General features: G+C 41.7%; 1 protein-coding gene across 7 annotated transcripts in view; it reads right to left on the reverse strand.

Annotated features, from left to right (window-relative positions):
* Nucleotides 1-2,415: 2,415 nt before the first annotated feature.
* The window catches only part of LOC129773568 (gamma-aminobutyric acid type B receptor subunit 2), a 54,040-nt gene continuing 30,891 nt past the window's right edge, over nt 2,416-25,564 (reverse strand). For 5 of the 7 annotated variants that reach the window (XM_055777183.1, XM_055777204.1, XM_055777200.1 and 2 more), the window contains 11 exons: nt 15,467-15,656; nt 14,281-15,413; nt 13,994-14,212; nt 13,638-13,933; nt 13,198-13,561; nt 12,805-13,140; nt 12,443-12,746; nt 5,042-5,114; nt 4,637-4,979; nt 4,431-4,578; nt 2,416-4,358 (listed from right to left, as the gene is read on the reverse strand). In XM_055777183.1, the coding sequence (XP_055633158.1) occupies nt 3,589-4,358; nt 4,431-4,578; nt 4,637-4,979; nt 5,042-5,114; nt 12,443-12,746; nt 12,805-13,140; nt 13,198-13,561; nt 13,638-13,933; nt 13,994-14,212; nt 14,281-15,222 (3,795 nt within the window). In that variant the 5' untranslated portion in view covers nt 15,223-15,413; nt 15,467-15,656 and the 3' untranslated portion in view covers nt 2,416-3,588. The remainder of the gene's footprint in view (nt 4,359-4,430; nt 4,579-4,636; nt 4,980-5,041; nt 5,115-12,442; nt 12,747-12,804; nt 13,141-13,197; nt 13,562-13,637; nt 13,934-13,993; nt 14,213-14,280; nt 15,414-15,466; nt 15,657-25,564) is intronic. The other 2 variants (XM_055777215.1, XM_055777224.1) reach the window with 2 other exon arrangements.

The raw sequence follows: 25,564 nt of genomic DNA on the forward strand, positions 1-25,564 counted from the left end.
TTCCATGTCGTCAACCGAGCGTATCCATCAAAACAGTCTGAGAGACATCGCTACAGCTGGCAAGGCTACCCGTCGATGGTACTACTACAACCGTGATGTTCGACGCCTCCAACTTATGCTTCAACATTCCAATCGACGCCTCCGGTTTATGCTCACTGGCGTCTGCGCCGAACCGTTCTCAGCCAGAACACTCACCACGCCTACCCACGATGAATGAAGACCCCTCAGAAGGACGAGACCTGTGCCAGACGAGAACGATCGCATTGCCGTCTCAAGGTCGAAGCAGATGTCCACACACCGAAGACGAATCGTAGAGCCGACAAAGCACGTGATCAACAACGACGAAGCAACGTCGAACCGAGGATTATCCGACGTGTCACATGTTTATTACCGAAGTGAAGATGACACCACCCAACCACCCTCAATGAGGGCCGAAGAGCAAGGTTGCCAACAGAACGATATCGCAGTCTATATAATAAAAAAAAAAAAAAATCATGTGAATTAGATTTAGACTTAGAAAATGAATTTTGTAGTCGAATTGAGATGTAGGATTGAAATATTGAAAATCACACTTTTCAACAGAGGCCGGCTATGTTAAGGATTAACTGAATCACCCTATAATTTTATATAACAGTTTATACTGAGCACACTATCATACGCTACTCACTCACTCACTCAGATCAAGTTAGCGGAAGAGTAGGAATAGGCTTTCCTGTGAGTTCGGGTTAGTGATCGGATTCTGTGCGTACTATATAACGCGTATACAGTAGCCAGCTCAGCCTCACTTAAATAAAGATCATATCCAAGAGTACATCTTATCGCGAATAAAATCATACCTTTTCTAAAAGGCCAATTCGAATACCGAGCCAATCTATAGTTATTTCGTACAACCTTAGCATGGGTTCCCTCTCATTGCTCGATTCCGGGGAATGAGAAAGCGGACTCGCTAGCTAAGGTGGGCGCTTCAGAAGGTACACTTTTTGAAAGACAAATTGCCTATAATGATTTTTTTCAAATTCCTCGTCAGGACACACTCGTTAGTTGGCAGCGCATGTGGAGTGAAGATGAGTTCGGTCGTTGGTTACACACGATTATCCCTAAGGTCTCGACGAGTGCATGGTTTAAGGGATTGAATGTAGGTCGTGATTTCATTCGCGTGATATCTCGGCTTATGTCCAATCACTACAACCTAAACGCGCATCTCTATCGCATTGGGCTCGCAGCAAACAATCTTTGTGATTGTGGCGATGGCTACCACGACATCGAGCATGTTGTCTGGTCGTGTATCCGGTTCCATGCTGCTCGCTCTCAGCTCTCTAGAGCACTGAGAGCACAAGGCAGACAATCGGATATCCCCGTCCGGGATACCTTAGGTAGCCGTGATCCTGATCTTCTGCTTCATCTATACCTGTTCCTCAGAAACGCCGATGTCAACGTTTAATGATGTTTCCTTCGTTGTGTCCCTGTTTCATATCCCTCCTATCCGATCTATAAACTTTTACTTAGTCGCGGCAATACATACACACACTCTTTACAGATACACGGGCCAAAGGTTGTGCAGTCCACTGATCATTCAACAAGAGTCAAAGGTTGTACCGCTTATGACAACTCTACACGAGCTGATGATTGCGCCGGCTAGTGACCATTCTATCCTGGATTCCTCGAGTCGAGAATGACGCACCACGCTAGATATGGGGTACAGACTAGGGGGGCGTTGCTGATTAATGGTCAGCTGCATCCCAATAGGAGGTATCCCGTGTCGGGCACACGTACAGAGCATCGAAGACTGCAACATACCAATTATGAGAACACTTGTAATACTAACCTCGAGCCAACCGCGAGTAATCGATTACATATTACTAACATAGTTGTAAGCAAATATGTCGAAATATTGAACTCCCGGCCCCGTTAGGCTGACGCCATAAAAATAAATATTTTGGTAAAAAATTTCCATGCAATGATTTCAATCTCTATGGAATGATTTATCGCGACTTTCAACATGTTTTATCTTTAAAATAGTGCCGATCAACTTGATCAACTTGATCAACTTTTGGAGATGAGATGAAGTGTTTTGCTGGTTTTCCAAGTTTCACCGTAATCGTCGTGTACGACGGAACGAATTTCGTGAGAAACAGAGAATATAGAAGCTACAGTAACGTCGGGATTCTATCGAGGCAACTTTTAGACAGCATATACCTGCCTCAACCCTTCTACAAACGGATCGTCTTCTATCCGACTAAATATCAACGGATCAGTGCAACCTCCAGTTCAGTGTTGCCTCAGTCGAATCACGGCCGTAACGAAAAATGGGCTAATCGTTCACAGAAGACAATAATAGGATAACTTAGAATAACCTTATGATATTGTCATCGATTGTTAAAACTTTAACACAAGAAAAACGCATAAAATTGCGTCTTCATTTATTCGTATCGTCTCACGCGCAGTACTGTTTCGCATTACGGACTACTCCTCAGCTTAGTGAGCTTGTTTGACCTATAATTACCTATTTGCTTAGGGCTCATTTGAGGTTCTCAACACTTACTTTCATCTAGATCTTTTTTTCGACTTCACTCGACTACTGTAACGTTTAGATCGATGGGTTTTTATCTGGTATTCAGATTAATTATTCCAAAGGTAAACATTGTTTTTTTTTATATTTCTTCTAGACCAGTAGAAGAAGATTGTAGTTGCATATTCTCAACAATTAAAATTTATGTATCAGCTCAGCCCAACGGCTATCGTCTACTCTTTTTCTCTCTCTATTTACAGTTATCAAAATTCTTTAAACATTTCCTCTTTGTATTGAAAGATATTCGTTTTGGTTTCATGTTATAAAACGCCTTTACATCTATGTACACACGACTGTAACTATTGTTTGAGCTTGATTGTGACATTTTTTTTCGGAATAGTAAACAACAAACGAAACGACGTATCACACGTTCGAGATGCAATGAGTGTTGTGTGTATGAATTTAATGAATATTTGATATTTTGTGCTGAGATTTCGTTCGGTTTCGATGACGTGCTAAAAATGTTCTTGTAGGTAGGAAGACGGTTTCAAATTCTGTATTTTTCTTCTTAGTTGTTTGCTTTATGTGTGTGTGTGTTTTTATTGTTTTTATTCTAATGTGAACGAACTTAGATTTGCGCTTCAAATATATCTGAATTGTTTTACATAAATTATTTCTTATTGCTTAAAAATTTTTTGTTTGTTAATTTGTGCATGATTACAAGAGCTCTTGCATGAGATCATAAGAGACTTTGGATACAAACATAGTGTTTCCGTGAATGTCATTGATTTGTAGCGGCAAAATGAAGAGACGGTTGCGGGAAATTGTGGTAGAAATTGCTTGCAGCTCAAAACCGCTTGATTAATTTGATCATAGCCTCAGGATATAGGGAGCATTCGCTTGAGATTTATAATTTCAATACTAATAATTTTATCCCAATCAATGGCATCCAAAAACACACTTGCGTAACTCATAACGACAAAATTTCTAATCGCCGGTATTCTGGTAACTTCCTACGTATTATAAAAACAATTACTCGATAACAACCAATCCAACATGGAAATGAAAACAGTCCACGTTTAAAGATACTCAACAATATCACATTTAATTGATATATTTGGACAGCTAGCGCCTACCGTATTTCTAGTTCTAAATCTAGAATCTTTCTCGTTGAGTAGCTTTCTAAAGATGGGCAAAATAGCTGTGTCGCCATCAAGAAGTTCCGATTCGGAACACGCACCATACAGGTTTGGCTTAGAACTAGAAGATTCTTTCTTGCGATGCCTAGCGTGACCACTTCCGGTGCTACCGCCGCTCTGACCCGACCCGGAGTGCTTCTTTTCAGGCGCAACGTTCGGAGTCGAATGGTGGTGCGAATGCTGTGATTTCGATAACTTACGCGAGGTCATCTTGGTTGGCGTTACGTAGCTACCGATCACCGAAGTAACCGCCGCCGTGCTGCCAGTTGAACACACGGATGAGGTGAAGTTTTGATAGTCTCGCTGCTCCCGCTCGCTATCGGTTTCGCTCTGACACGCGGTGGTCTTCTGTTTATGGCGATGCTTGGTACGATTCTTTTCCGAAACGCTTCGTTGGATAGGTCCAGGAGACGCCGCAGTATTACTATTCTCTCGCTCTGGGTCGTACTGTGATTGCTGCTGCTGTTGGGCAGCTGGTGGATGGCTGTGATCTGGACAACGGGATTGTCCTCTAGGTGATTGTCGCTGGTGCTGTTTGGCGTGAGATAGCGTGTGTGTATCCCAGAGATCACTTTGTGACACAACGAAATTCCCTTTGAGTGATGACGTCATTTGTACGTTTGCTTTCCTTGCTGGCTCGTTGATAGAGTCTAGTGAACATTCGTCAATGTTATTTGTATGTACCTATTTCCAATGCGATCGTTCAATATAAGTGCACTTACCTCTACTTTTATTGCTCGTTTTGTTATGATGGCAAACCTGGTTAAGCTCACTGTTAGAATGATTTAACGATGTGGCAGATGTGCAATTGACCTGCGTAGTTGGTTTGTTGGCAACGGTCTCATAAACACGATCGACTTCGCAGCAATCCTGAAAAACTCCCACAAATGATTCATGATTCAACTATCTGTTGCGTGTTCATACAGACCTTTGCATGCCCTGGGGACCACTTAGCAGCGGTTGTCGATTCACGCCGAACATCGTTGAACATGGGTTTGTTCGGGTCTTGAGGAACGCTGGTACTGTTGCTAATGTTATTTGTCGTTACTACAGGGTTCGGTACGGGCTGTGGAGTGGTACTGGGACAAATCGTTTGCGTAGTTATAGTTATGGTATTTGTTGTAGCAGGTGCTGTTGTTACATTTGCTTTTACTACTGCATTTACAGTTGAGGTATTGACTAAGCTACTTTTAGAAACTGAATTTGTCACTGTTACGGGAGCCTTGACTGGGGGTTGTTCGCCCGGCAAAATGACTGTTGTTTTCTTTTTCCTAATTAAGATTATGGAATTAAATTGTGAGAAGGTCTGCTAAATGAATTCGATTCATACTACCTTTCCGGTCCCATCGACTCCAATGTATCGTTACTTGAGACCAAACTTCCAATCGATGTGAATTCGGTACCTTCTGAAAAAAACGCGATTTGATATTTACATAATCGTAATAGTTCTTATCACTTGTGTTTCTTACAATTTAAATTTGAAAATTAAAAAATTGTTTTGAACTGTTGTATTCAGGTAATAAAAATGAGGGTATAAATGCGTGCAAGTGTACCAGCCTTAGGATATAGAAAACATTAGTATTTACGTCCACTTTATGTTTCCAACATTCCAATATGTATCATTATTATTGTCACAGTTCGTGTTCTGCTCTCGTAGGATACGGACGTATCTCTCTCGTGTGCTGCCATTGTTGGAAACTATCTGTTTTCATATAGATTGTTACATGGGACACTTCACTATTCTTTTCAATTTTGCTTTGTAAGTACTTCTTAGGTACCGAACGGTATCGGAAACAACTACCTGCTGGGTAATGCGAGCTCTTCTTCGGGAATTAACCCATCCCCCGATCACCTTCATACTAAATCCCCTTCCCCTGTTATTCCTCAAGGAAATGCTCCATGTTTAGCTTCTGATATAAATGCTCCACCAATTCCTTCTACTTCAAAAGTTCCCCGATCCTAGGCATTCCCTGCCGAGAAGTTGAGATCGACGGAGTGATCACTGAACTGGGTCTCACGGAGGAATGCATAATGGAGGGCGGAGGTTGCTTCAAGGACTCGTTCATCAAGTCGGTGAAGATTGTGGAATGCAGGAAATTACATTCCGTAACTACCATTAGCTCGAAAAAAATGTATACTCCGTTGGACACGTTTCGGGTCACTCTTCCCGATATTGTAACCATTGGTAAAATTCGTTTATCAGTGCGCCTTTTCATTCTGCGCCCCATGAACTGCCTTAAATGTAAGCAATTTGGACACACGATGTCCTTTTGCTGTAATGAAGTACGTTGTGGTAACTGCGGACAGGAACATGCCGAAGATGAATGCTCGAAACTAAAAATAAAATGTGTACATTGTGGTGAAGCTCCGCATGACCTATCCGTATGCCCAGCATACAAACAGCGTGCGGAACATATTAACATTCTTAATTTAACGTTGGTCATGAAGTTTTAATAGTGTTGAGTGTTTTGGAATGTGGTCAACCTATGAATATACAAGCATTCAAAGTTGTGCTATGAGACTGCGGAATATTTCGAGAAAGTTCTGGAAGGTGAAAGTATTGCGAAAGAGTAATTTCAAGATGGCGGATTTCTGAAAACTGCCGTTTGCAAAATGGAACAACCAGAACTGGTCGAGCTGGAAATTCCGCATGGAAATGATGTTGATGCGAGAAGAAATCTGGTATGTGATCGCGGATGTCAAACCGATGCCGGTGACGGTGCAGTGGAAGAAAGATGAGCAGAAGCCTCAGTCGACTATTGGGCTGTGCAAAGAGGACAGCCAGTATAGCCTGGTGAAAAATGCGAACGACGCGAAAAAATTTTGGGAGTATTTGCGTGCGTATCACGAAAAATCAACGATGACTTCTCGCGTTCCTTTGTTGAAGAAAATGTGTTCGTTAAATTTGTCCGAGTGCGGTGATTTGGAAAAGCATCTTCTGGAAATAGAAGAACTTTTCGATAGGCTGACGACCGCGGGGCAAGAGCTGCAAGAATCGATTAAAATTGCGATGATCCTCCGAAGTTTACCTCACTCTTATAGTGGTCTGGCGATGGCTCTGGAAGGCCGGCCGGATGCCGATTTAACCATGCGGTTGGTGAAGTCGAAGTTGCTCGAAGAATATGAGCGAAAAAAGAAAAGTGGTTCGAGAGGTGACGTCAACGCGATGAAAAGTGCGACGAAGCAGAGGAAGCAGAGTAGTGCCGTAAAAGATCGGAAATGTTTCCATTGTGGCAAACCGGGTCATTTTCAGTGAGATTGCCGGTTGTTAGCAAAGGAGAAGGAAGATGGCGAAAAACGGAAAGGTTCCGAAGTGAAAGCAAGCTAAAAATGATTGTAGTGGTGTGTGTTTCATGGTGAGAAGTGAGCCATGCAGCTCATGATTTATTGAGAGTGGAGCAAGCTGTCACATGACTTGCGATGATTTTGACGTAGGATTACGTCTTTCGGGAACATATTGGGGTACAAATTGAAAATCGAAAATCGAGCGCACCGTGAAAATTGTCCAATTTCAAATGCTTATTGTTCAGTCATTTCATGATGGATTGATGAGATTTTTGCGTCAATCAATTTCGGCACCCCATAACAATTTTTTACATTGAATAAAATAATATATGTCATGAAACTAACTATCGAACAACTTAAAAATCTCAACCCATATCCTAACGGAAATACCCATTTCTGATAGGTCGAAATTGACGACATATGCGGCAGGTCCCAAACAGAGACATCAAAACCAAGCTGCCTAGGGGAAATTGGCATTGCAGATACATGAAAGTAGAAGGAGCTTTTTTCCCACCGACATGTATTCCCTAACAGAGATTTCAAATCCATGATTTCTGGGAGAAATCAGCATGTAAAAACCCTCGATAGTTTAACTAGCGACGCGCACAAATGGATAGTGCTCATTGTAACTAGCGTGGGCATTGCTGATTGCATACGTGCTGGCGAATAAGTTGGGAGCGATGAACAAGTGTTTTTTCGTTCCAATAAGAATCTTTCGATTGAAGAATGATGTTTCAATGAACTGAATAGAACTTATGCTTGATAGAATATAAATAAAATTTAAATTTGGAACTTTTATGTTGGTTGTTTCGTAAAACTTTTAGCACAACTGTAAGTGTAAAATTGTGTATGGTAGCTATTGTGTTAAAATGACTTGAAATATGAAATGATTTTTTTTTCTCCCAAGGAAAGTTCATGCGACGAGTAAAATTGGAAAAATAAAGGAATTCGAAAAAGCGATTTCACATATGCTCTACATATCGTATTGGGTGCTGTTAGCCCAATTGAAATTCGCATTGAGGCATGTAGCATCGTGTTCCGTTGGGTTTTAAGCGAAAAGGAAATGGGTTGAATAAACACTCAGAAAATAAAAAATTATGAATGAAATTACTTTTCCATTTCAAATATATTTTCTCTATACTAAAGTAACACTTTTTTCTGGTGAGAAAAATTTGGGTTCGATAATGATAATTATCTTATATTGCTTTCATGAGCTTTTTTTTTTATTCATCCATACATAACACAGGCGCCATCTCGTCCAGGACCACAGAGGGCGGCTTTGGTACGTGATACGCACCATCTAATGACTAATCACCATCCTTCTATCATTATCACTTGGTTATGGACACTGGTGGAGTGAACAAACAATACCTAACAACCAGACAAAACGGACCCAAATCATTATCGAAGAGTTTAACAATGTAATTCTTCAAACATATCCAAAATCAGCGTGCAGCAGATAGCCTAACGGAATCCTACGTCAACTATGCGGTCGTGGCTTGGACACAACCCTCCTGTGACTTTTTTTTTTTGAAGCTAATGAAGAAAATCAGCGTTTTTCTGGCCGATGGCAAGGTTGTGAAAACTGCCGAATACGGTGAAGGTACAGTGCTTGGAATTAACGGAGATGGTGGTGTGATCGACGTGAAACTTGTTTATGTCCTGTATGTGCCGTCGTTGACAAGAGGTCTTATATCCGTGGACAAGTTAACTGCAAAAGGTTTTACTGTCGTTTTCAAGGAGGACTAGTGTAAAATCCGTGATGGCTGGTACGGTGGCGGTCGTAGGTGAACGATCCGGGTGCCTGTACAAAAACTGAAGTTGGCGAAGTTGTCGTGAAAAGCTGAGAGTAAGACACATAACCGTAGTTGATGCTGGCAACTGACGTTTCGGGTATGGGCAGTTATTGGAACAATTCGTGACGAGAAACTCGGTATCGGTATGAATGTTACCGATTGCGTTATCCAAGAATGTTGTGAGCCGTGTCTGGAAGGGAAACTAGCTCGGAATCCGATTCCGAAGGCAGCAGAGGAGAAGTCGAAGCATGTGCTGGATCTGGTACACACTGACTTGTGTGGACCAATGCAATCGATTTTTGATGACGATGATCGATGTCTTCAGTTGCTTTATCGTAGTTTGTTTGCTCGCGAAGAAGTCGGATGCAACGGAGAGGATGAAGGCGTATGTTCGGTACGCAGAAAATCTATTCAATAGAAAGCCACGTATTATTCGCTTGGATGGTAGAGGCTAGTATGCCAACAAAGAGTTGCGGGATTTCTTCACGCAGGATGGAATCCAGGCGCAGTATACCACAGCGTACACACCGCAGCAAAACGGTGTAGCCGAGCGGAAGAATCGGTCGCTACAGGAAATGGCGACGACGATGCTTCTTGATGCAGGCCTGAACAAGCGATATTGGGGCGAGGATGTAGTAACGGCCGCATACTTGCAGAACCGACTTCCGTTACTATCGGTTGACAAGACTCCGTATGAGAAGTGGTATGAGAGGCAACCAATACTTAGTCACTTGAAAGTCTATGGTTGTCCTGCTTATGTTCATACCCCGACGTTAAACGAGGAAAGTTTGACAGTAAGGCGAGCAAGTTGCGTTTCATCGGTTAATCTGACGTGCATAAGGGTTATCGTTTTGTTGATACGTCGATTGCCAGATCCCAATAAGCCGCAACGCAAAGTTTTGAAGATAGGTGACGAATCATCTAACAGACCGGATTTACAAGAGAGATCTAATGAAGAAGTACCTAACAGTGATATTGAATGGCCTCTCCCAGAGGTTGTTGCGAGAAAGCGAGCAGCACAAAGAGAATTTTCTGAAACAGGTAATGGCGAAGAATCGTTCGATGAAGACGAGGAAGATGAAGAAGATGAAGTGAGTGTACGATCTGAAAGTGTTCGTCAGAGCCGGCGTACCCGCGGCGTATTACTGAATCGTTTGTCGGATTATGTGGTAGGTATTGTAACGCAGAAAACCGAGGATCCGATGACTTTTCAGCAAGCAGTGCCAGTTCAGATCGAATTCCCTGGAAGGCAGCGATGGATAGCGAAATCCAGTCGCATCAAAAGAACGAAACGTGGGACTTGGTGCCACTTCTGAAGGGCAAGAAGATTTTAGGTAGCCGCTGTGTGTTCAAAGTAAAACGAAATTAATCCTACGAGGTGATCCGCTACAAAGCTAGGATCGTGGCGCAAAGTATCACACAGTGCTATGGTGTCGATTACGACGAGACATTCGCCCCTGTGACCAAGCATGATACACTTAGAATCCTGTCATCTCTAGCTGGAAGAAAAGGAATGGCGTTGAAACATTTAGACATCCGCACTACATATGTAGCGATGTACTATGTAGAGATCGAATGCTACGAAGTTCAAGGCAAGGAGGGGATCGTTTGTCGCCTTCGTAAGAGTCGGCCGGAAATGTCGCGATGTCCCAGATATTCGAGAATAGTTGATGCGGCATTCGTGCGGATAGCATGGGGTCAGCTTTGAGCATCTCTGCTGATATGCGATCGACCCCGGGAGCTTTGCTGGATTTCATACACCGGATGGTTTTTCAATCTTGTGCAGCGATAGGGCCTCGGAGTTGACACGGGTGATGCGCCGAACCCTTGGCGGTCCTGACGAGATGTTGATGACTGATTGCACGTCGAAACTTGAAGAAGTTTTTCGAAGTGCTCAAACCAGCATTTCAGCCGGTCAGAGGGATCGATGAGTAACTGTCCGGTCGTGTTTTTCACAGGCATCCTTGGATTCATCCTAGCTCCGCTCATGCGTCGTGAGATATCGTAGAGGAGGCGTATATCGCCAGTTGTAGCGGCTTTCTCCCCTTCGTCAGCCAGGAAGTCCGCCCACGCTCGCTTGTCCCGTCTACAGAAGCGTTTGACCTCCTTTTCCAGGACCGCATACCGTTGACGGGATTCGTTCTTGGCTCCACTGGTTTTCGCCCGCTCAATCAATCTTCCGCCATGTTCCATCCGTGATGCACTCCTTTCTCTGGATGTGCGCATCTGGCCCAGGTCATTTTCACTACTCTCGATGAAGGCGTTCTTGATGGCCGTCCACTGTTCTTCTACGTTGCCACCTTCCGGAATATCCTCTGCTCGAGTCTCAAGCTCTTCAACGAACGACCTCTTTACAGCTGGATCTTCTAGTCGGCGTAGCTGAATCGTCGTCCAAGCCTCTCCACCTGTCGCTGGATCCGTGCAATGCGCAGACGAATCTCGCCAACCAGAAGGTGATGGCCAGACGAGATGTTGTCCCATGGCGCGTTTATAGTCCGTGTTGTCGGACCCGATCTTCGCGTCGAAGTTGCTGGTGTATATCTTGATGTCACCCTTTGGAACCTTATCCAAGATGGAATTCAGTTATCTGTAAAAGTTTTCTTTGTCCTGTAGCTCGGCAGCGTCGGTTGGCGCATAACATTGGATTATGGTTAGGTTCCGAATCCGTGTTCTGAATCTGACAACGATGATCCTCTCGTTGATAGGTTCTCACTTGATGAGCGAAGCCTGTGCTTGGGCATTATGCAGGAAACCAACTCCACGGTGACGGGAAGCGTTTTCACCTCGAATGCCAGAGTATAGTACTACCTGTCCCGACGGAAGCTTGTGTTCTCCAAAGTTGGGTCAACGGACTTCGCTCTGTCCCAGGATTTCTAGTTTTATGCGTCGCTGGCAATCTTTGATATAATGCAAATCTGATATTGATATAATGCAATTTAGATAGAACTTTATAGAACAGAAAATAGATGGAAGTTTCATAAAATTGTTAGTTCCACAATTTTTCTGAAAACAAAACTCAACTATCTCGCAAGTACAAAAGATTAGTCTTCTAAGTTTTAATCTAACTTAGTAAGAGTTTAAACGAAAACGTACATTTGTCTGGATCCATATTCTGAAAAAACTTTCGTTAGAAAAACGTTGATCACTGCGATTGAAAGTTACAAAATGAGGAAATAAAAGTAAACATGGTATGTTTACTGGTGTTTTACGTTTTGTGACTAATTTCTAATCGAATTTCTGACGATTTTTCTTTTATACAATAAATATCTTTTGGAGTGGGGACACTGTCTTCCCAGTCACATACCGTTCACATTACGATCTGCTGTATCGGTAATTGGTACTATTGATAACACAACGATGGAAGCCTTATATCAATAGTCCCGCTGTGTACGGTCCAACTGTGAACATTCGAACACTAGAAATATTCTTACGTCGAAAAAAAGCGGCATTTTGTAATTTACAACATGTGTTTCAATAAGATAGGAATACTCTTACGACTGAATGGCTACTGTGAAATATTCAACAAAATTAAAAAGATAAAATATGATGTACACGAATAAATAATGTACACGAATGTACACGAATAAATTCGGGTCTGTTACAGCTAAATTGCCTATGAAAATAAACAGATGGCATAAAAAAAATGAACTCACCGCTCGCGTAGTCTTTCTTCACTTGTATCTTAACCGATTCCTTGTTTACATCTGGCTCGGAGCACGATGTCTCTAGCCCGATCCAGGCGCGCGCGTCCGGTCCAAGCCGTTTTATCAGCGCCTGCAGTTCAGCTTCCTTCTCCATCAGAACCTTTCGGAAGCGACAGTTTGTTTGCTTTACGTCTCGCATCTGTTGTTCCAGCTCGCACACCGACGAGTCCCGTCGGTTCTTGGACATTGGCCGTAAGGTTGCGCGAACCTTTTTATCAACCACACCCGATGGATTGCGCTTCAGTTCAACAAGCTGTAATGCGGTGTGAGTTAAGCGAGATTTTTTGTCAACATGCTATAATGCATCAAACCTTGGGAACAAACACTAGGAACAGGGTAGCTGTCGTACAGAAGATAATGAAGAGTGATATCAGAATGAATACGGCGTCCTTGCGGTCGGAAAGAACTAAAGCAATGGCAGCACCCATAACGCACATAATCACGCAGTTGTAGACCGAAAGTCCCACGTGCTTGGAGTCGTTTAGGGCAGGGATGGACACATGCCTAGTTTCCCATGCCAGGAAAGCTCCAAATATAAGCAACAGACCTTTGTACGCGTATATTATACCGATGAAAATGGTCATCCTACTAGATTGACAGTATTCGTTCTCTTGAACAATGATAACATCCTCCAATGTAGGATGATCCTGCAGGGAAAAAAATACATTTAAAGAAAAAAATAGCGGACGACAATCAACACTTACCGAGGGTTCTATGTGCTTCGTTTCGCGGTAGAATGGATCTGCTATCTGCCACGTCGTCATGATCGCCAAATCGATCGCAAGAAGCACTCCAACCACGATGAACAGCTGATAGTCCTTGATTACTTTCTTGTTGAGCTTGAGATCAGTGAAAATTGAGTGGACACGCCAAGTTTTCGAGAACATTGCTCCAAACGCCAAACTGAAGCCCGCCATCAACAACCAAGCACGTGCCGTGCATATATAGGGAAAAGCTGCCACGCTGCTCAGCCCACTGTCCAATCCCAGGAAGATGACACTCATATAGGTGAGAATACAACCAATGATTATGAGGTTGTTGAGATGTGGACTGGACATCTTTATGTACCTGAGGTGGGTTTTGCGAAAATGGATGAGAAATGTTAAAATGTAATGTTATTGTCGCGAGCACAATTGTTTGGTACCTTTGATTCCTGTACTTGATGTTGACAATCAAAAATACGGTTGCCATGACGATTCCCACACATGATAAACTCGCAAGTACAACATAGATCGTAATGTTCACCTGGCTGTGTTCGATGATTCTCAAGGTTCGATCCTTGGGAGGGGATCTACCATCCCACTTCATTGGTTGTCCGAGTGTTAAGTCCAGATGATTGGTTAACGAATTGTACTCGCCTATTTTAACCTCATTACCGTTTTGAAATTGCTTCAGTAGGAAGCATGCTTTCCGTTCGTTGTTGTAAAATCGCACCGGTCCCTGTTAATGAGGACAGACTGAACCATGATAGTGAGAAACATTAAACAGAGAAGATCCTACCGTGACGCCTTCGAAGCTGGTGTTTTTCAAAGCCTCGAGAAATATATTTTCCCACTCCTTGACACGATATTCGAAATGCGTCAACGAGTGTTCCTTTCGTTGTGAAACATACTGAATTGCTGATGCAACAGCCCAGATGCCATCGTAGGTATAGCCATGGAATCGTGAATACTCATTCCCCCTTCGACTGTCGTATTCACTCAGATATTCGTCGGCAGTCTATTGAAGAATAAATATAAAATTGATTTAATCCCTCTGAAGTTCGTAGCTATCAGACAAAAACTTACAATTCCAGATATTGTAATATCACCGCTCGTGGACAACGGCAGCAAGTCAACCGAGATAGTCGATTCCAGTGCCATGCGCACTTGGTCCACGTAACAGTCGGTATCGTTTTCGTTCCACCACTCGTGGCTATACGTTCCCATGATCAACCACTGGTAGGAACGGCCGTACATATCCTGTTTGAACACCTCACAGAACAATCTTCGGGCCCAGTATTCGTTGAAGTTCGCCAAAATGATTCTGACGTCTTTCTCCCGTAGCTTCCTCAAGGGTTCTTCAACATCATAGACAAAACTCTGTGTCTCCACCACATCCAAACCCATAGCGTCGAGATCCGCAACCATGTGGTTGTGTGGCAACGAATACCTTGGCTCGTTTTGATAGATGGTCCCGATTCGGGTCCAGTTGAATTCCTTCAGCAGCGCCAACCGTGGTGCATTGAATGCATTTTCCGAGGGAACCACTCGGAAGAAGTTGGGAAACGAATCTTTCGTGAACATCGGATGCGTATCCGCGTAGGAAAGCTGCGTTAGGTGCCAGTGTTTGCTGGCTTTCGCGATTGGATCCGTCACGTGGGTACATGCCGCGCCAAACAGCATCAACTTGTGAGGGCCCGAGTGCATCATGTCGAAAAATGATTTCACCCCAACGGCAGCATTACATTCGGTGTCATTCCACCACATGTGCAACCGATAGTTTCGCAGTATGGAGGAATGTTCATTCACGTGATCCAACGCGAGTTTCACACTTGGCATCACTCCGCGGCCAGTCTCACTGTTCTCGACCCCTTCCCCATAGGGGAAAAAGCCGGCAATGTAAACATCTAGCCGGTGACCAGCACCTGATCTAGACCCGGCGCCAACCCGGTTCACTAACAAGTATAGCACTAACGTGTGCACGGCGATAGTTGCTGTCGTCGTTACGCTTGCCCCTCTCGCTTTCATTTCCTTTACTTTCTCCTAAATGTCCCGTTTCCTTTGTGGCCTCCAAAAGGTACGTGATTACGCAAATATGGGTGCTCCTGACCTAAGTACTGTACCTTGATTTAATTATGCGATAGCAGTTCCAAAAGGTAGGTTCTCACGGCGATGCGGCCTTCCCGCTGGTGGTATACGGTTTTGTTGAGTTATCCTGCCTAATGGTCTATATAACCGTGTGTATGTGAATACAGTTTACTTATTCATTTACCTTCATTGCCATCAGAGTAGCTGCAGCAGCGGTGGCTTCGGTTGCCCTCAGGACGCTCCGGTCGTCAATTTTGGACGTCGTGATGTGGCAAAATTTGCATTCATTAGAGCGTGCCCTCTTCCATGGTGGATCTCTCCGCCAAGGTGGATATAAATGCAAAGGCAAACAGCGGAAAAAGATGTTTCAGCACCTGCATGAGAATTAGCACATTGAAGGGATTATTCGAGATTGGCGACTAGCGTGGGTGGTGTGTTAGCGGTGAGATACAGACAGTGGGAGGAAAGAGAATCTGCAATAAAATTTGATTTGAACATCCGGAGGGAATATAAATGTTTATAAACAGTATGCTAAATCGGTTAGATAAGGTCGTCTTGTATTAACGTATTCCTATCTGATGTGCAATATCGCTTCAGTTTAGATGCTGAAGAGACTTTGCGAAGGAGGTGGCGGTTTTTAGAAATTTTATCATAAACGCGATTGATGCAAGAACACCTAACTTTTTAGTTATTAGGTTCCAAAATTCACTATTGTATAAAGGACTAGCTGACTCTGCAAACTTCGTCTAGCCCAAGATGGTTTTTTGTTATAAATATTTCCAAACATTCACATTCACTAAAACCTCCAAATGCCAAATTTGGGTTCGTTTGCTTAATTAATTCTCGAGTTATACTGAAATTTGTATTTCATTTGTTCCAAAAGTTAGATTTTCGGGCAAGAATTTTTTTTTTCGAAACGACACCAGATCTCAAAGTTTTATGCATTTTTAAGTGATACGGCATCTAATTTTTTTTTAGATTTTCCAAATTTCGTATACCCGCACCGATCGGGGGTCCTCAATTGACCATTGTCGTATTGTTATAAAATAACTACAAAAGAATACTCTTACGCCTAAATGGCTGCTACTGTGTAATTTATCATATATAATGGAACAGAAGAATGCTCTTAGGCCTAAAAGACTGCTACCGTGTAATTTATAATTTATAGATACCATAAATCATGTAACATGTAACGATTCAACCTGGCTCTGTTACGGTTAAAATGTTAATGAGCCTAAATTAGAGATGGGCAAAACGGTTCATTTCAGTGAGCGACTCAGAGCCGTGCGCTCAATGAAAAGAGCTGGCTCACTTAAGCGGTTCGACGACTCATTTCAAGAACTGGTTTATTACGATATGTGAAGAATGGAAGATGTAAAAAATGAGGTTTTAAACAATAATCAGTGCAGAGAATAGTAATAATATTACTTAACGGAAGGTTTTCTCTGATAAATTTCCATCACAATAATCTTCTTTATTTTTTTTATTTTATAAACATTATCTTATTAAAGTCTACTACATCTTCCACTGCAAACTTGCTCTGCTTTCGGGAAAACTCGCTCACATGGTACTGAAGTCGCCGGAGTTCATAATATTTTTAAAAAAATGGTAGTGCCGCGGAGAGATAGATTTCCATTCATTCCACCAAAGCAAAGGGTCGCTTATGCGCAGCAAATGTGGTTAAGCTAAATATTTATCTACAATAGATATTGCAGTAGCTTTTGGATCATGTGAGGATCGAAGATTGCCAACCAATGCACCAAACTCCTCCCACACAGATGACCGCACTTCATCACCAACGATTTGTGGTAGTTTCGTAGGCGACACGTCATTTTTTGCGTCCTTATCAACGACTGATGGGCATAGTTGTACTTTCTGTTATCCCCAAAACTTTTCTGCTTAAGGAGAAGATCTAGCAGTATTGGTTAGGCTACTAATTCGTCTGATTCAAGACTAAACATATTTCACCATTTTGGGGTGGCGGTCATTTTGGATTTGCATTTTTCATAAATAACTGTGTTCTACTAGTCAAGCCCTTTTATTTGATACCCATATTGATGGGGTTTTGACAAAATTTGTAGTCTGCCATTTTGTAACGGTCGCCAACTTGGATTTCCATTTTACATAAATAACTGTGTCCTACTAGTCAAGTTCTTTCATTAGATACCCATATTGACGGGGTTTTGACAAAATTTGTTGTCTGCCAATTTGTAACGGCTGCTATCTCGGATTTCAATTTTTCATAAATAACTGTGTTCTACTAGTCAAGTCATTTCATTTGACACCCATATTTATGGTGTTTTAAAAAACTAAACATAATTTGTAGTCTGCCATTTTGTAACGGTCGCCAACTTGGATTTCCATTTTACATAAATAAATGTGTCCTACTAGTCAAGTCCTTTCATTAGATACCCATTTTGAGGGGGTTTTGAAAAAAATACATATTTTGTTTGTTATATTTTGGGGTGGCGGCCATTTTGCATTTGCATGTTTTATAAATAACTGCGTTCTACTAGTCAAGTCCTTTCATTAGATACCCATATTGATGGGGTTTCGAAAAAATATGTAATCCGGTAAAATTTAAAAACATACAAACAGCTAAATAAAACCGCTTAAAAAGCAGCATGGGAAACATATATTCTTTCCGCACTGCCGCAGGCCACGGTTCGTCAGAACGAGCGTACGATCCACGGCTCTTTACCAATAAGCCTTTACCATAAATGAACCGTGGGTTTTTTTTTGAGCTGTGGTTCATTTAAGCGCCGTTCATTTGAGAGCCGCGGCTCATTTTTAAAGAAACATGGATTGTTCGCTCTTTCTGACCAACCGGCTCAAATGAGTGGCTCGTGAGTGCTCGTCCATCTCTAGCCTGAATAAATAAACAAATGGGATAAAAAAAAAACAGATGCGGCACACTCATTTTCCCATACATTTGTTATGGACATTTCTGTTCTTACCTATCCGTACTTTCCGAGAAATGGTCGTAGCCATGAGGTATAATGTAACATAAGCCATTCGCGATTCGTAATACTTGGTCTCGCTCCAACTAGCAGTCAGCAGTCTCACCTGCTGTCTTGCTAGACAAAAACTTCAAAAGCGAGAACGTTCCACGCGCTGAATTAGTATCAGATGCTAAAACGGCTCACAATCTGTATACTGCAACATTTATATTGTGTAAATATAGTACATTGGGTTCCCTTGAATTGGCAGCCACCCAATACAGAAAGTTGTGTTATTTAAAATCCTCTCAGGTGGAAGCGATCCACATCATTAATTGCGAAAACGCGTTCAAAGTGGTTGTCTGAAGCATTTCTTTACATTTTTTTTGCACTGGCATGAGCATTATCCAGTTAATATAATTTTGTAGAGGTGGAACTCAAATTGTGGCAACAACTTTTTCGCACACAGACCGTCTCAATGACTGCTCAATTGAAACACTGAGACGAAGGGTGTTAAAGACGGACACCTTAAGTAAACGTTGTTTTTTCGTGAATTTCACTAAACACCACAGCTCACCACAAATTTATAGTATAAGTCTCTCTTTATAATAACACTAGCTGACCCGGCAAACTTCGTCCCGCCCGAAATTTATTTTTCGTTATCACATTTACGTTTCCCTACTAAGCGCACGTTCATGGGTCCAATCGCAGAACTGTACATTGATTGATCTTCTAATCCACCCTTTAAAATTACCTTTTACTATAAAATTCCTAGTATTTCTACCAAAACTTGTTATTAAAATATTATTATTAGGGGATTATTTTCAGACACAATTCTCGTTCAAGAATTTCCAACCACTTGCAAATAACATGTTCCTCCGTTACATGGAGTAAATGTTTGATACAGAAAATATGATAGAAAAAAGACAGCCTTAAATCGGACAATTCCTTCCTCGAGTTTCTTGCCCCCTTATACCTTCACAAGCCAAATTTGGCTTCATTTGCTTGATTGTTTTTCGAGGTATGCAGAAATTTGTGTTTCACTCGTATGGAAGCTCCCTCTTAGAAAAGGGGGAGGAGTGTCTAACCACCATGGAAATATTCATTGCACCCTAAAACCTTCACATGTCAAATTTGGCTCCATTTGCTTGATAGTTTTCGAGTTATGCAGAAATTTGTGTTTCATTTGTATGGTAGCCGCCCCCTTCGAGAGGGGGGAGGAGTGTCTGCTCACCACACCCCCTAAAACCTTCAGATGCCAAATTTGGCTCCATTTGCTTGATTGGTTTTCGAGTTATATAGAAAGTTGTGTTTCATTTGTCTGGCAGCCTTCCCTATAGAGAGGGGGAAGAGTGTCGAACCACCATAGAGTCGTATCTTGTCCCCTAAAACCTTCACATGCCAAATATGACTCCATTTGCTTGATAGTTTTCGAGTTATGCAGAAATTTGTATTTCATTTGTATGGCAGCCTCCCCTTCGAGAGGGGAGAACAGTGTCTGCTTACCATAGAAACAAAACATTTCTTTCCCCCTAAAACCTTCAGATGCCAAATTTGGCTCCATTTGCTTGATTGGTTTTCAAGGTATGCAGAAATTTGTGTTTCATTTGTGTGGCAGCACCCCCCCCCCTTTAGTGAAGAGGGAGGAGTGTCTAACCATCATAGAAACATTTATTGCACCCCAAAACCTCCACATGCCAAATTTGGATTCATTTGCTTGATTAATTCTCGAATAATGCAGAAATTTGTGTTTCATTTGTATGGCAGCCCCCACTTAGAGAGGGGGAGAGGTCTCGAACTATTATAAGAACCTTCCCCGACCCCAAAAACCGCTACATACAAATTTTCATGTCGATCGGTTCAGTAGTTTTCGAGTCCATAAGAATCAGACAGACAACATTCCATTTATATATATATATATATATATATATATATATATATATATATATATATATATATATATATATATATATATATATATATATATAGACTAGCGGACCCGGCAAACTTCGTCCCGCTCAAAATTTGTTTTTTGTTATCAATACTTTCAAACATTCAAGTTTTCATACTATGGGCAAGTTCATGGGTCCAATCCCAGAACTGTTCATTGATTGATCTTCTAATTGACCTCGTTAAATTTTGTATGGCAGCTCCCCCTTAGAGAGGGGGGGTGGAGTGTCTAACCACCGTAAAAACATTTATTGCACCCTAAAACCTCCACATGCCATATTTGGTTCATTTTCTTGATTAATTCTCGAGTTGTGCAGAAATTTGTGTTTCATTTGTATGGAAGCCACCTAAGAGAGGGGAGAGGAGTACTAACCACCATAGAACCATTTATTGCACCCTAAAACCTCCACATGCAAAATTTGGTTCCATCGAATAATGCAGAAATTTGAGTTTCATTTGTATGACAGAACACCCCCCCCACCCCTTAGAGAGGAGGGTGCAGTGTCAATCCACCATAGAAACATTTATTGCACCCTAAAACCTCAATATGCCTAATTTGGTTTCATTTGCTTGATTAATTCTCGAGTAATGCGGAAATTTTTGTTTCATTTGTATGGCAGCCCTCCCTTAGAGAGGGGGGGTGGAGTGTCTGACCTCCATAAAAACGTTTATTGCATCCTAAAACCTTCACATGCCAAATTTGGTTTCATTTGCTTGATTAATTCTCAAGTAATGCAGAAATTTGTGTTTCATTTGTATGGCAGCCGAGCAAACCATTTGTCATGACAATTGTCATGCGAAAATGCGAAAACAGAATAGAAACTGAGAGAGGTTTGCGTCGACATCATGCCTCACACCGTATGTTTCTATTCTGTTTTCGCATTTACGCATGACAATTGTCATGACAAATGGTTTGCTTGATGGCAGCCCCTCCTTAGAGAGGGGGGAGGGGTCTCAAATTATCACGAAAACCTTCCCCGATCCCAAAAACCCCTACATACCAATTTTCATGTTGAGTTCAGTAGTTTCCGAGTCCATAAGAATCAGACAGACAGAAAGAAATCTATGTTTATATTAGGCTGTCAAAAAAGTCCTGCGGTATTTCCGCGAGGTGTCGTTGTAAGCGCGTAGTTCTAGTTGTATTCATTGTATCGAGTCATACTATAGCTTGTTGGAATGGTATTTTTGCGCGCTATAATTTAGTCCTTGACAGTGTTTTGTTTGGTTAAGTCGTTCGTGAGTTATAGTGTCGCAAATATGGAGCAAAATAAAGAGAAAATCCGACATTTTTTACAGTACTTCTATGACAAAGGCAAAAATGCATCTCAAGCTGCCAATAAAATTTGTGCAGTTTATGGACCCGATACAGTTTCCATTTCCACCGCACAACGATGGTTTCAACGTTTTCGTTCTGGTGTAGTGGTCGTCGAAGATGCGCCACGCTCCGGAAGGCCTGTCGTCGAAAATTGCGACAAAATCGCTGAATTAGCCGGGAAAGACCGGCATAGTAGCAGCCGTAGCATCGGCCAAGAGCTGGGGATAAGTCATCAAACCGTTATTAACCATTTGAAGGAGCGTGGATTCACAAAGAAACTCGATGTATGGGTGCCACACACGTTGACAACGTGAAGCGCAAACGGTCGTGGTCGAAGCCCGCTGAAGCGGCTCAGACGGTGGCCAAGCCCTCATTAACGGCCAGGAAGGCCTGCTGTGTGTTTGGTGGAATTGTCATAGAATAATCTATTATGAGCTGCTTCCCTATGGCCAAACGCTCAATTCGGACCTGTACTGCCAACAACTGGACCGCTTGAAGGTAGCACTCCTGAAGAAGAGGCCATCTTTGATAAACAGAGGCCGCATTGTCTTCCATCAGGACAACGCCAGGCCACACACTTCTTTGGTGACGCGCCAGAAGCTCCGGGAGCTCGGATGGGAGGTTCTTTTGCATCCGCCGTATAGTCCGGACCTTGCACCAAGTGACTACCACCTGTTTTTGTCCATGGCGAACGAGCTAGGTAGTCAGAAGATAGCCACAAAAGAGGTCTGTGAAAATTGGCTATCCGAGTTTTTTGCCAATAAGGAAGCGAGCTTCTATAACAGGGGTATTATGAAGTTGGCATCTCGTTGGGAACAAGTCATCGAACAAAACAGCGCATATTTGACTTAAAACAGATGATTGTAACTAATTTTATGAACAAATGAAAATTAAAAAAAAATACCGCAGGACTTTTTTGACAGCCTAATATATATTGGTTTGTTTTTGAGGCAGAAATTTTGCAAAATGAATATGTCTGGCATTTTTGAAAAAATAAGAATAAGTCGCGAAAGACGGACACTAACTAAAGATTCAAGTTCATGTACTGAAATCACCTAGAAGGCATTCGGAATGACAAATTCGGATTACATTTTCAAAACCGCTTTGCTGACCTACGTTGCTCTTGCAAACGTAGTTAGTGGGCATCTGTTAAAAAAAGAAGGAGGAGATAATTAAATTGTTTTCAAAACAAAATGTTTGACTTTCCCTTCAGTGGAGTGTCCGTCTTACCCGACTTGACTAGTATTATATTTTCGTCAAAATTTCTGGAGTAAAAATGAGAAAACTTTACCGCTGATTCGATAAACTGGAAGATGGTAAAACACTCACGTAACGAAAAGTACCCCAAAAACTTACTGGATAATAATGAGAACCTTATTTTCTACAGACGAAAATTTACATCGAGCTGCTCTTTGTAGATTAGTTTTTTTGTTTTTATTTACAATTTTAAAAGAAAGCCAGCTGGGTGTACACAGTAAGTGTCAAAGGTATTAATACACTGTATTGCAAGTTTGTACATCATTAAGATTTAAAATAAAAATGTAATTCATCAATTATACATTGGTGTCCATCTTTCCCGACTTGTTGGTTTCGTTCAACTTCCCTGGAAGGCTGAAAATCGGATGAAAGGCTGCATTTCACCGAACAATTTTGTGTGATATAATTCCCCTGTAGTCATTTGAAAAAAGGACAATTACAAACGCATTGAATTCAGAACGACCATGAAGCTCAACACAATCAACGAACGTCATGATTTCATCCTCGCTAGGTGGAAGATTTTCCCACGCCCTCTATAGGTAACCTACCGTCGCTATAGTATGCACAAGGAATGAAGTGGAGTCAAGTTTGCTTACATAATTCAAGTGGCTAGCTTTTAGCACTCGACGAATATATGTGAATAACGAATTTTTTGTTTGTGTGTTAGCGTTTGTGTGGGTATGCGCTGTACCTATGCAGAAAACCCAGCGGCCGAATGATTAAGGAGGACGGAGAAAGTAGCGACTGGTCAGAAAAGCCTCTGGGGCACTTTTTGCCGGAAGTATGTGTACACATACATAATACACTTCATGTTGCTAAAATATTCATGAGACTAATAATTCGGCTGCTTAACCGGGTATTTGAAATGAAGACTAACAGGTTTGGGCAACGAAAAAAAGGTGATGTGCGGGTTTGGAAATAATGTAGCCTTGAACATTTTTTCTTGAAGAAATAATTTTAGAAACATTCAAACCCACCCCATCGAAAGGATCGTTTGCATAACTCAGGCAAAACTTATCGTCCGTAAATTGTGATTTAACCATTATTATGTGACACTATCTGTGAGTTGTAGTACAACTTAATGACAGCCTGTTTCGGTGCGACATTGCTTCGATTAAACAAGTTTGAAACACTATATAAATTATCACTTGGCGCTGGTTAGCGTGTGCCACGTTTCCTGCTGAAATGGCATCACGAGTACGCAAACCTCCACGTTTTCCCACGGCAGCTACCAACAGTAGTTATTAATGGGTGGAAAATCGATTCATTACGGTACGTACCAAGAACCGAAATTATCGTTTGAGTTCAATGAGAAATGGTAATAACAAAACAAAAAAGTGTTAGTAATAGTATTAGTAAATTCAACGATTGGCCAGATCCTGCTCGATGATCCCGCGATAGATATTTCCGCACAAAAAACATTCATTAATGTTAAATTTGGAAGGCATTGCAACGTACTCGTAATTAATTAGTGTTACCTAATCCATGTAATCGCTCCAATGACCCAGTAAAGTATATCCCTGAAAGCAACAGCAGCACTATCCTTTCACTGTGTAGCGCTATCGTGAACATGTGTGTGCAACTATAAAAAGTTTGAGGCAACAAAAATAAGATGTATTCTACGCCCGCAAAGCATTTATGGCAGACATTTATTTTACCCGCATGTAGCACCCTAAAACACGTTGCGGTTTTCATTCATCGTAATCTTGATAGTGGTGGATCATGATGGTGATGATGATGATGATGAAAGGAATGGCAGTCCACTGTTTGACGGATGATCCAACAATGCCTTTGTGAGTTGGGTGTTTTTGTTGGAAACATCCTTCTAGGTGCGGAATTGGAGAAAAACCTTCTGTGATTAAAGTCAACGGGAATATTTCTCGGAGAGAACCTTATCCCGTGCATCGTCCACAAAATGATATTATACAAAACATACCTCGAAAAGAAGGTTATGAAATTTGTGAAAAAAAGTTCACCATAGAATAATTTTATCCGTAACAATTTTCATTATGATGCTGGAATACTCTCCTGCCTCCGAGTGGCTTCAGTGTTGAAATTATTATCATGGTTGTTTTTTTTCCTTGTCTAAAAGCTCGCACTTTTCTCGTGCATCCGCTTCCCAAGAAGACAGGAGAAAAAAAGGGATGTATTATGCACACTTCATTTCACTTAACCTAGTTAAAGAAAGACTAGTTATTGAAGCATTTAGCACTTCTCAGTTCATGCTGGTGAGTTACGCGGTTCTCGGAGTTTACATCTTCCTCTACTTTCTGACTTTCATGAATCGTAGAAAATATCCAGGCACATAGGTTAAGGATAATCGATTTTCACCAATTCAGGTAGCTTGTTGCGTATTAAGGGTGGTAAGACGCACACCTTAGATAAACGTTGATTTTTTCCTGAATTCCACAAAAAATATATAGCTATCTCACCACAAATTCATAGTCTCGGTCTCTTTTTATAATAAAATTTGTTTTTAAGGCAGAAATTTTGCAAAATAAATAAGTCCGGTATCTTTGAAAAAATAAGAATGAGTCGGGAAAGACGGACACTTGACGGGAAAGATAGACACCTGGGGTGGAAAAGATGGACACTAACTGAAAATTTAAATTTTGGAGCCTCTTGTGGGGAGGATGTCTATTCACCCTAGAAACATTTTATGCACCCTAAAACCTTCACATGCCAACTTTGGTTTCGTTTGCTTGATTAGTTCCCGAGAAATGTAGAAATTTGTTTTTCATTTGTATGGCAGCCATCATAGAAACATTCATTGCACCCTAAAACCTTCACATGCAAAATTTGGTTTCATTTGCTTGAATAA

Source organism: Toxorhynchites rutilus, chromosome 1 (assembly GCF_029784135.1).
Source record: "Toxorhynchites rutilus septentrionalis strain SRP chromosome 1, ASM2978413v1, whole genome shotgun sequence".
In the NCBI taxonomy this organism is placed as follows: Eukaryota; Metazoa; Arthropoda; class Insecta; order Diptera; family Culicidae; genus Toxorhynchites; species Toxorhynchites rutilus.